At 46.7% G+C, this 12,074-nt stretch overlaps 1 protein-coding gene across 1 annotated transcript in view; it reads right to left on the reverse strand.

Annotated features, from left to right (window-relative positions):
* Window positions 1–11,824, reverse strand: part of LOC112234786 (dual specificity testis-specific protein kinase 1) — a 22,741-nt gene extending 10,917 nt beyond the window's left edge. The window contains exons 1-2 of the mRNA XM_042314609.1: window positions 11,692–11,824; window positions 9,780–10,442 (exon numbers count right to left, since the gene is read on the reverse strand). Of these exons, the coding sequence (XP_042170543.1) occupies window positions 9,780–10,019 (240 nt within the window). The 5' untranslated portion in view covers window positions 10,020–10,442; window positions 11,692–11,824. The remainder of the gene's footprint in view (window positions 1–9,779; window positions 10,443–11,691) is intronic.
* Window positions 11,825–12,074: the final 250 nt, after the last annotated feature.

The following is a 12,074-nucleotide window of genomic DNA, read 5'->3' on the forward strand; positions in this document are numbered from 1 at the left end:
GATGGTGGGAGAGAGGACTGGGTGGTATTCACTAGAGACAACCTATATATGGGGTGAGAGAGAGGACTGGGTGGTATTCACTAGAGACAACCATAGATATGGGGTGAGAGAGGACTGGGTGGTATTCACTAGAGACGGTGAGAGAGAGGACTGGGTGGTATTCACTAGAGACGGTGAGAGAGAGGACTGGGTGGTATTCACTAGAGACAACCATAGATATGAGGTGAGAGAGAGGACTGGGTGGTATTCACTAGAGACGGTGAGAGAGAGGACTGGGTGGTATTCATAGAGATGGGTGAGAGAGAGGACTGGGTGGTATTCACTAGAGACAACCATAGATATGAGGTGAGAGAGAGGACTGGGTGGTATTCACTAGAGAGAGAGAGGACTGGGTGGTATTCACTAGAGACAACCATAGAGATGGGGTGAGAGAGAGGACTGGGTGGTATTCACTAGAGACGGTGAGAGAGAGGACTGGGTGGTATTCACTAGAGACGGTGAGAGAGAGGACTGGGTGGTATTCACTAGAGACAACCATAGAGATGAGGTGAGAGAGAGGACTGGGTGGTATTCACTAGAGACAACCATAGATATGAGGTGAGAGAGAGGACTGGGTGGTATTCACTAGAGACGGTGAGAGAGAGGACTGGGTGGTATTCACTAGAGACAACCATAGTTTCACTAGAAACTAAATGGCAGAAAGTGGACCGAAACAGGGAGGGACTAACTTGAACCTGGCATTGTGAACAGTGTACGAGTAGAAAAGGTGTGTACAACAGTAGTTATATAGGATGAGTCTTGACTAGAATACATTATATAAAGGGAGTAAAACAGCATGGAAACATTACTAAAGTGACCAATGTAAAGTGACCAGTGCAGTCTGTAAGGTGCAGGGAAGAGTACCGGGTGGTAGCCGGCTAGTAACAGTGACTAAGGTTCAGTGCAGGGTACTGGGCAGAGACCGGCTAGTGGAGATTATTTAACAGTCTGATGGCCTCAGTCTCTTGGTCTTGGTCCCAGCTTTGAAGCACCTGAACTGTCTCCACCTTCTAGATGGAAGCGGGGTGAACAGGATGTGGCTCAGGTCCTTGATGATGTTCATGGCCTTCCTGTGACACCGGTGCTGTAGATGTCCTGGAGGGCAGCAGGCAGTGTGTCTTCTTCACCACGCTGTCTATGTGAAGGGATCTTTTTTTTTATATGTCTTTAAAAATAAATACAAATAATTGTAATCGTTTTTAAAATTTTTCCTTTAATTTTTTTACATTTTGTGGTATCCAAATTGGTAGTTAATCTTGTGCCATTGCTGCAACTCCCGTACGGACTCAGGAGAGGCGAAGGTCGAGAGCCGTGCGTTCTCTGAAACACAACCCAGCCGCACTGCTTCTTGAAAAAACGCTCGCTTAACCTGGAGGCCAGCCGCACCAATGTGTCGGAGGAAACACTGTACACTTGGCGACCGTGTCAGCGTGCATTGTGCTCGGCAAGCCACACGAATCGCTAGTACGCGATGGGGCAAGAACATCCCTGCCGACCAAACCTTCCCATTCCCCTTGCATGGCCACACAGTCATAGGTGAACAGAGAGTATAGAAGGGGGCTGACCAAACACCCCCGTGTGGCCACCGTGTTGAGGATCAGCGTGGCGGAGGTGTTGTAGCCCATCTATATCACTTGGGGTCGGCCTGTCAGGAAGACCAGGACTCAGTTGCACCGGGAGGGGCTGAGACCCAGGGCCCTCAGCTTAGTGATGAGCTTGGAGGGTACTATGGTATTCTTACATACAGTTGAAGTCAGAAGTTTACATACACCTTAGCCAAATTCATTTAAACTCAGTTTTTCACAATTCCTGACATTTAATCCTGGTAAACATTCCCTGTCTTAGGTCAGTTAGGATCACCACTTTATTTTAAGAATGTGAAATGTCAGAATAATAGTAGAGAGAATTATTTATTTCAGCTTTTATATCTTTCATCACATTCCCTGTGAGTCAGAAGATTACATACACTCAATTAGTATTTGGTAGCATTGCTTTTAAATTGTTTAACTTAGGTCAAACGTTTCAGGTAGCCTTCCACAACCTTCCCACAATAAGTTGGGTGAAATTTGGCCCATTCCTCCTGACAGAGCTGGTGTAACTGAGTCAGGCTTGTAGGCCTCCTTGCTTGCACACACTTTCAGTTCTGACCATACATTTTCTATAGGATTGAGGTCAGGGCTTTGTGATGGCCACTCCAATACCTTGACTTTGTTGTCCTTAAGCCATTTTGCCACAACTTTGGAATTATGCTTGGAGTCATTGTCCATTTGGAAGACCCATTTGCGACCAAGCTTTACCTTCCTGACTGATGTCTTGAGATGTTGCTTCAATATATGCACATAATTTTCTTTCCTCATAATGCCATCAATTTTGTGAAGTGCACCAGTCCCTCCTGCAGCAAAGCACCCCCACAACATGATGCTCCCACCCCCGTGCTTCACGGTTGGGATATAGATACTTTTGTACCAGTTTCCTCCAGCATCTTCACAAGGTCCTTTGATGTTGTTCTGGGATTGATTTGCACTTTTTGCACCAAAGTACGTTATTCACTAGGAGACAGAACGTGTCTCCTTCCTGAACGGTATGACGGCTGCGTGGTCCCATGGTGTTTATACTTGCGTACTATTGTTTCTACAGATGAGCGAGGTACCTTCAAGCGTTTGGAAATTGCTCCCAAGGATGAACCAGACTTGTGGAGGTCTACAATTTTTTTCCCTGAGGTCTTGGCTGATTTCTTTAGATTTTTCCATGGAGTCAAGCAAAGAGGCACTGAGTTTGAAGGTAGGCCTTGAAATACATCCACAGGTACACCTCCAATTGACTCAAATGATGTCAATTAGCCTATCAGAAGTTTCTAAAGCCATGACATCATTTTCTGGAATTTTCCAAGCTGTTTAAAGGCACAGTCAACTTAGTGTATGTAAACTTCTGACCTACTGGAATTTCGATACAGTGAATTATAAGTGAAATAATCTGTCTGTAAACAATTTTGGGAAAAATGACTTGTATCATGCACAAAGTAGATGTCCTAACTGACTTGCCAAAACTATAGTTTGTTAACAAGAAATGTGTGGAGTGGTTGAAAAACGAGTTAATGACTCCAACCTAAGTGTATTTAAACTTCTGACTTCAACTGTAGATATTTCTCTTGTCCAGGTGGGACACAAACCTGGAGTATGAAGAAGTTGCTCCTTCCTATACAGATCTAAGATCAGTTTAGAATCCCCCCCCTTAATGGTCTAGTACAGAGTTTGAGGAGGGCAAGCTGATCCTAGATCTGTGCTTAGGGCTATGGAAACTTCTACGTGGAGGTGAGGGGACACAGTTAATAGTAGATTTGGTATCGTGTGTGTGTGAAAGAGGGAGAGAGAGAAGGGGGGAAGAGAAAGGAGGTGGATGTGTTAGTTGCAATTAGTGTGTAAGTGGTGTATATGTACTAGCATGTGACATGCGTTATGGACAATGATTGGTTGAAGACCTATGTGTGGCTTTTTGCTTGAGTCAGACTGTGTGTGTGTGAGGTGTGTGTGTGTGTGTGGGGGGGGTTAGGGTTACAGGTTAAGGGTTACAGGTTAAGGTTCTGGAAAATAGGATTGTGAATGGATATTAATTTTAGGTCCCCATGAAGATGGAAGAACATATTGTGTGTATTTAATAGCCGCTCTGCACTAATAGGATTTCTAGATTTCCCATCACCCTTCTTGATCTGCACAAATCCAGGGTACCGTCACTGTGACATCACAACATAGACAAGACAGTCTCAGCCTCTTAAAACACACACAGGGACACACCCTCCAAACACAAACCCTCCAAACACACACCCTCCAAACACAAACCCTCCAAACAAACCCTCCAAACACACACCCTCCAAACACACCCTCCAAACAACACCCTCCAAACACACACCCTCCAAACACACACCCTCCAAACACACACCCTCCAAACACACACCCTCCAAACACACACCCTCCAAACACACACCCTCCAAACACACACCCTCCAAACACAAACCCTCCAAACACACACCCTCCAAACACAAACCCTCCAAACACACACCCTCCAAACACACACCCTCCAAAACACACCCTCCAAACACACACCCTCCAAACACACACCCTCCAAACACAAACCTCCAAACCCTCCAAACACACACCCTCCAAACACAAACCCTCCAAACACACACCTCCAAACACAAACCCTCCAAACACACACCCTCCAAACACACACCCTCCAAACACACACCCTCCAAACACAAACCCTCCAAACACAAACCCTCCAAACACACACCCTCCAAACACAAACCCTCCAAACACACACCCTCCAAACACACACCCTCCAAACACAAACCCTCCAAACACAAACCCTCCAAACACAAACCCTCCAAACACAAACCCTCCAAACACACACCCTCCAAACACACACCCTCCAAACACACACCCTCCAAACACACACCCTCCAAACACACACCCTCCAAACACTTTTGAGCAAAACCACACCAGTCAACTCTTAAAATGTAAACGAATTGGCTGTGGGACTAAAACATGGGCTGTAAAACTATTTCCATTGCAAAGACCAATGCAAAACATGGTCAGCTTTAGTATTATTGACCTGTATTCTAATCAATCAGGATCATGCAGGGTGAATTAGGCAAGAACAGGATGTTGGCAAGCTAATCAAATGTTTGGTGAATATTAACTATTGACGGCATGAGCGTTGTGTCATTGATCAGAGAGAGAGAGAGACAGAGACAGAGCGACAGAGAGACAGAGAGAGAGACAGAGAGACAGAGAGACAGAGAGACAGAGAGACAGAGAGAGATGGGGATTAAATCTGGGGCCTAATTTAAATGAAGCCACTCCTGTGACACATATGGCAGGGTGAGAATCAGATCTAGTGAACAGCATTAAACGTAGTGTTCCTCCCAAATATCACCCCAATCCCTGTATAGTGCACTACTTCCTACTGTAAGAAATCAACAACCACAAAATGCTAATCCACCAAGACTGTTTCCAATGCCGCTTTCCAATTGAGCCTCAGGGAAAAACTAAAGGGACGTGGCTGACCAGCAAACTAATGTTGATTGGTTAAAATGAAGGTTGAGATAGGGTTCGGGTTAAGTGTTTGGTTAAGGTTAAGAATAACATTCAGATGTTGGCTAGTTGGGCTGTCGATGGGATGTTGGTCAGAGAAGTCCCTCTCTCTCTCTAGCATGCCTCAGTGGAGGGCGTAAACATTTGAACGAGCCAATCGTGTCAGCCTTGGTATATTTGAATTCTATTGTCGTTGATGCCTGTTATCAGGAAGTTGCCCCACAACATGCATGAGGTCATAATATATATTTAACCTTAAATGTTTCATCTCCAAGTTGAGTTTTATGACTAACTGAATAAATACTTCCCACTCTGACAGCATGATGATAACACTCTTCAGAAGCAAAGTACAACCCTTACATACTGGGAGGTGCACACACACACACACACACACACACACACACACACAATAAGTTCCACCCATAGGGGATGTGACTAACTTATGGAGGAAGGAAATCAAGGCTCTTATCCAAGACAAACTGAAGTGTGCAAACAAATGAAGGGTGGACTGTATTTGCAGACCCACCTAACTAGAGAGAGAAAGGGAGAGAGAGAGAGGTTCAGAGCTTAGTGAATGAAGAGCTAAAGATCATTAAGCACAATGGAATGTAGAACTGGCCAATATAGAAAACAAATGCCTTCAACAGAGGCAAATAACACACTGGGGCTCAGGAATCTAAGGCTTTTAATGCATGGTCATTTGACTGTTCTGCAGGCCTATAGCCTAAGCAGATTTGTTGTGTATCAGTAATGTACTGTATCTTGGCCCAGTGATCACATTGATGTTGTGAATCAGTAATGTACTGTATCTTGGCCCAGTGATCACATTGATGTTGTGAATCAGTAATGTACTGTATCTTGGCCCAGTGATCACATTGATGTTGTGAATCAGTAATGTACTGTATCTTGGCCCAGTGATCACATTGATGTTGTGTATCAGTAATGTACTGTATCTTGGCCCAGTGATCACATTGATGTTGTGAATCAGTAATGTACTGTATCTTGGACCAGTGATCACATTGATGTTGTGAATTGTGTATCTTGGCCCAGTGATCACATTGATGTTGTGATTCTGTACTGTATCTTGGCCCAGTGATCACATTGATGTTGTGAATCAGTAATGTACTGTATCTTGGCCCAGTGATCACATTGATGTTGTGAATCAGTAATGTACTGTATCTTGGCCCAGTGATCACATTGATGTTGTGTATCAGTAATGTACTGTATCTTGGCCCAGTGATCACATTGATGTTGTGTATCAGTAATGTACTGTATCTTGGCCCAGTGATCACATTGATGTTGTGAATCAGTAATGTACTGTATCTTGGCCCAGTGATCACATTGATGTTGTGAATCAGTAATGTACTGTATCTTGGCCCAGTGATCACATTGATGTTGTGTATCAGTAATGTACTGTATCTTGGCCCAGTGATCACATTGATGTTGTGAATCAGTAATGTACTGTATCGTGGCCCAGTGAACACATTGACTGTCATGTTAATAGTCTGTGGTAACGACATGGGCATTTATACAGCAGTCAAGGACCTTGAGGTTATAAAACAAACACACACAAGTCCCCACACACTGATGTGCTCACCATCACACCTTCAGTTCACAGTGAAGTTGCTATAGTTAAAATTGAAGATGCACACACTGTAAACACACACAGAGGTTGTGAGAGCCTGAGAGGTAATCAGCTTAGTGTGAGCAGTGAGCGAGACCTGTTCTCCTGGAATCACACAGTCCTCTCCTCCTCTCTGGCAGGGCAGGGGCACAATACCACTGAGACACATACCTCTCTGGCAGGGCACAGTGCCACTGAGACACACACCTCTCTGGCAGGGCACAGTACCACTGAGACACACATCTCTCTGGCAGGGCACAGTACCACTGAGACACACACCTCTCTGGCAGGGCACAGTACCACTGAGACACACATCTCTCTGGCAGGGCACAGTACCACTGAGACACACCTCTCTGGCAGGGCACAGTGCCACTGAGACACACACCTCTCTGGCAGGGCACAGTACCACTGAGACACACATCTCTCTGGCAGGGCACAGTGCCACTGAGAAACACACCTCTCTGGCAGGGCACAGTACCACTGAGACACACCTCTCTGGCAGGGCACAGTGCCACTGAGACACACACCTCTCTGGCAAGGCACAGTACCACTGAGACACACATCTCTCTGGCAGGGCACAGTACCACTGAGACACACACCTCTCTGGCACAGTACCACTGAGTACCACTGGCAGGGACCACTGAGACACACCTCTCTGGCAGGGCACAGTACCACTGAGACACACACCTCTCTGGCAGGGCACAGTACCACTGAGACACACCTCTCTGGCAGGGCACAGTACCACTGAGACACACACCTCTCTGGCAGGGCACAGTACCACTGAGACACACACCTCCCTGGCAGGGCACAGTGCCACTGAGAGACACTTCTCCCTGGCAGGGCACAGTGCCACTGAGAGACACACCTCTCTGGCAGGGTAGGGGCACAGTGCCACTGAGACACACACCTCCCTGGCAAGGCACAGTACCACTGAGACACACACCTCCCTGGCAGGGCACAGTACCACTGAGACACACACCTCCCTGGCAGGGCACAGTGCCACTGAGACACACACCTCCCTGGCAGGGCACAGTGCCACTGAGACACACACCTCTCTGGCAGGGCACAGTACCACTGAGACACACACCTCCCTGGCAGGGCACAGTACCACTGAGACACACACCTCCCTGGCAGGGCACAGTGCCACTGAGACACACACCTCTCTGGCAGAGTAGGGGCACAGTGCCACTGAGACACACACCTCTCTGGCAGGGTAGGGGCACAGTGCCACTGAGACACACACCTCTCTGGCAGGGCACAGTGCCACTGAGACACACACCTCTCTGGCAGGGTAGGGGCACAGTGCCACTGAGACACACACCTCTCTGGCAGGGCACAGTGCCACTGAGAGACACACCTCCCTGGCAGGGCACAGTGCCACTGAGACACACACCTCCCTGGCAGGGCACAGTGCCACTGAGACACACACCTCCCTGGCAGGGCACAGTACCGCTGAGACACACACCTCTCTGGCAGGGCACAGTACCACTGAGACACACACCTCCCTGGCAGGGCACAGTACCACTGAGACACACACCTCCCTGGCAGGGCACAGTGCCACTGAGACACACACCTCCCTGGCAGGGTAGGGGCACAGTACCACTGAGACACACACCTCTCTGGCAGGGCACAGTGCCACTGAGACACACACCTCTCTGGCAGGGCACAGTGCCACTGAGACACACACCTCTCTGGCAGGGCACAGTGCCACTGAGACACACACCTCTCTGGCAGGGCACAGTGCCACTGAGACACACACCTCTCTGGCAGGGCACAGTGCCACTGAGACACACACCTCTCTGGCAGGGCACAGTGCCACTGAGACACACACCTCTCTGGCAGGGCACAGTGCCACTGAGACACACCTCCCTGGCAGGAGAGATTCCCACCTCTTTCACCATGTGGAAACATTTTGTTAGTGTATACTGAACCAGTCTCTAAGAAATAGACTAGATCCCTGCCCAACAACAGACTAAAGAGAATAACCTAACTCCTTATATTCCAAGGACATTACATGTTCTGTTTAGAAGTGAATTATTAACATTATTCCACAAATGCAAAATACACACTTACTGTACACTGTTTTTAACACAGTTGCAGCCGACAGTATTTTTCAGTGACAACACGTTTGTGGCGGCAGTTTTCCATTTACACAGGTGTTCGGAGACGCAGATAGCTAATTTAGCACAGGCAGTGCACTCAGTCTTCCGTCTGTTTTCGGTAAACAAGCGCTGTACCATGGAGACATGTCCGTCTGGGAACCCTAACCGTATAAAATGTAACTTTCTTTAGCATAGAAATGTGAGTCATAGATTTGTCATGGCATTGAGCGCAAGTCTAAAAAGCAGTAGATCTGTTCTATGTGTGCTATTTCTATGCTTCCCGTTCTTAAGTTTCGCTTTTGCATCTTTTACCTTCGGTTTTGAACACCAACTTCAAAACAGCTGAATATACAATAGTGTTGGTTGTTGAGAAGATATTTCACAGCGGCTCAGATGGTACAATGATTCTCTACACTCGAGTGCTTTAATGTTCAGACCGAGCGGCGCGGCTCTTAACAAAACTCCCCCTACAGAAGACGCCTTCCTCCAATGACTTATGTGTAATGTAATGAAACGGAGAGTCATGAGCCTGGGCTAGCTAGATCCTAGCAGCTGTACTAATGAGATGTGTCTCTCAGGGGAGTCATAGGGTGGTCTGTCATCTATACCGAGAATAACAAGGTTGTGATGTCTGCCGTCAACAGTCCTACACATATTTTCCTGTGTGTGACCTATAGACCTGTAAATTATGATGAACCTTGTGTAGCAAGCTGGACTTGAGGAGGTGATGCCCTTGGTCAAAGGGTGGGCACACTACTACTTCCTGTGCCATCAAGGTTCAGACCTCATGGATCATGGCAGAAGTAGTATTATGCTGCATATATATACACACAAGGAGGCTATACATAGTTTAAGCATTGCAATATAATATTATACAGTAATTAATTAATAGGTTTTGTTAATAACGTTGCATTGAAGACTCACCTTGAAGACCTCTGAAAAGAACCCTGACCCGATCTTCTCACATACGAAGTCATCGATGCGCGCCAGGCTGGAAACCGCACTCCGCAGTGCCCGGTACGACGAGGGCCTGATCCGATTGGGCGCGTGAATACCGTGCAGCAGGGGCTCGGCAGCAACCTCCACGTCGCTACTTTCGTCGTGCTCCATCACAGCGGCGCTTTCACAGAGAGACACGTGCACGTTTAAACCGCAGTCCGGCATCCACGCGCGGTTCCCATCGCCTCGGAATGACAAATGTCCTCCGTCGTGCGAGGGGATTAATTGGTTGTTGAAACCTCGGTAGACACCCCGTGTCGGCTGTTAAGGTCCTGATTAAATCAATCGGCTTTCCCTTCTCCTCACTAGACCAGCATCGCCATCACCTCTTGTCTCCCTCTCTTTCCACTCATTCAGTCCTCATGCGGAATCCAGCGTTCGGTGCGTGAGGAGGCTTGGTTCACTTCGTCATCCCGTTAACGGGTGATACAGGCACTGAACGGTACCGTTCTCGCTGCTGACGGTGGAGGAGGTGCATGCAGCCGGTTCCTTCTCCTATAGCCAGCCTATCACAATGTCTCAGTCGATGCAGGCTCGTCCTAGCGGCGATGGAACCTATTGCTGCATGCAAAAAGACCACAGCTGTCACTGTCAGGGAGAGAAGGAAGTCGTTTAAGAACAGCCTATTCGTTATAGTTTATAGTTCATCCAAGTCAAAGGGAAAACCTTCAACTATAGTCAGCCATTCCCCCTCTTGTTAATTTTTCTATCGCACTCTTTCAGCACCACCTCATTGCAATATATTATTCTGAATATGGTCGGCTACAATTAATCAACACTAGCTACACTGTAGCCCTATTATTAATCCCGATCCTACGGGGTGTTCATAGGATCCAATGTTGCTGTAGCAGACGGCCGCTACTAAAGCACCTTGTGAGGCGATAAGCCATGCCCTCAGCTGCCCGCTCCTCTCCACTTGACAAATAGAGCTGGTGAATTAAGCTGACTGACATAAACAGCGAAAATATTAATTGCTGCAAGACAGATCATCAAAATAAAACGAGCTTGATTGCACTTTCCATCAGACACTGTAGTGTTAATAATGGAAGAGCTCGCTCAGAATACAACCGTAAATTCATTACCGGGGGGATTTCTGCCTGGATGATTGCTATAATGGCCGAATAAGCCGGATATCCAACGGTTTACCTGTCTTTGCAAAGCAGTATCGGATGATGTAGGAATTGTGTTGGCTTCTCGGTCAAAACAGTCACAATAAAATAATCGATCGTTACAATAACTGCAGATGGTCTATCGACGGTAAATCTACCGTGGATTTCGATTCGTTTCTTGGTCTGATTCCCAGTGCCGTCGATCTCTCAACCATAATAATAATGTTCTCTTGAAGCGCTTCTAAACGAGCTCTCTGATTGGACGACACACGGGGCGGGGCCTGAGAGAAAATAACGTGAAGCGGAAGTGTCACTGCAATGACACTTTTTTTTCTTTCTAATATTGTATTATTCTGTTCCACTGTGCCACTGATGCTTTTACTGTACACGCTGGAACTTGAAGCAATGGTGCCCCTCGCTGAAAACCCTGATGATGAGCTCAAACTACTTGCAGATATTCAAACATATGGTCAGGTTAAAGATTCTGGAAATAAATATGTTTCTAAGCAAATTCATACTCTTTTGACATTAAAGCAAGTAGCAGAATTTGAAAGCTCATTTGAATAAAACATATTTTATTGCATATTTAACTGTTGGGATGTCAGTGGACATTCAAAACAATGCGTTTTTGTATAGGCTGCATTTTTCCTTATCCTTGGCACATAAAAACCTTAGGCTACAGGACAAAACAAAAGCACCATAGCTTCCACCAGGATGCAAAACATTACCTCACTGAGCATGACAAATTCCCCCGACCATCCACATCAGATTGTAATGAGCACATGAAAGTCTGACAGCTCAAAGTGAAAGATACATCTAATGCCGCGTTCAAAACAACTGGGAACTCGGAAAATAGACGAGGTCAAATCATGACGTCAGAAAGTCGGAGCTCTAGAATGATTTTTACCCAGTCGGAGCTCGTTTGTTTTCTGAACCCGGTTGGTTTGAACGCACTGAGGTCGGAAGTCGGAGAATTCTGAGTTCCCAGTTGTTTTGAAGGCGGCATAAATCCACGGCCCTGAGTGATGGCAGATTCCTATTATGGGACTGGTGTGTGCGTGGTGAATGAGGACATAATTGCGTGATTTCATTCTGAATCGCAACACTCCAA

This window comes from Oncorhynchus tshawytscha, unplaced genomic scaffold (genome assembly GCF_018296145.1).
Source record: "Oncorhynchus tshawytscha isolate Ot180627B unplaced genomic scaffold, Otsh_v2.0 Un_contig_2792_pilon_pilon, whole genome shotgun sequence".
NCBI lineage: Eukaryota > Metazoa > Chordata > Actinopteri > Salmoniformes > Salmonidae > Oncorhynchus > Oncorhynchus tshawytscha.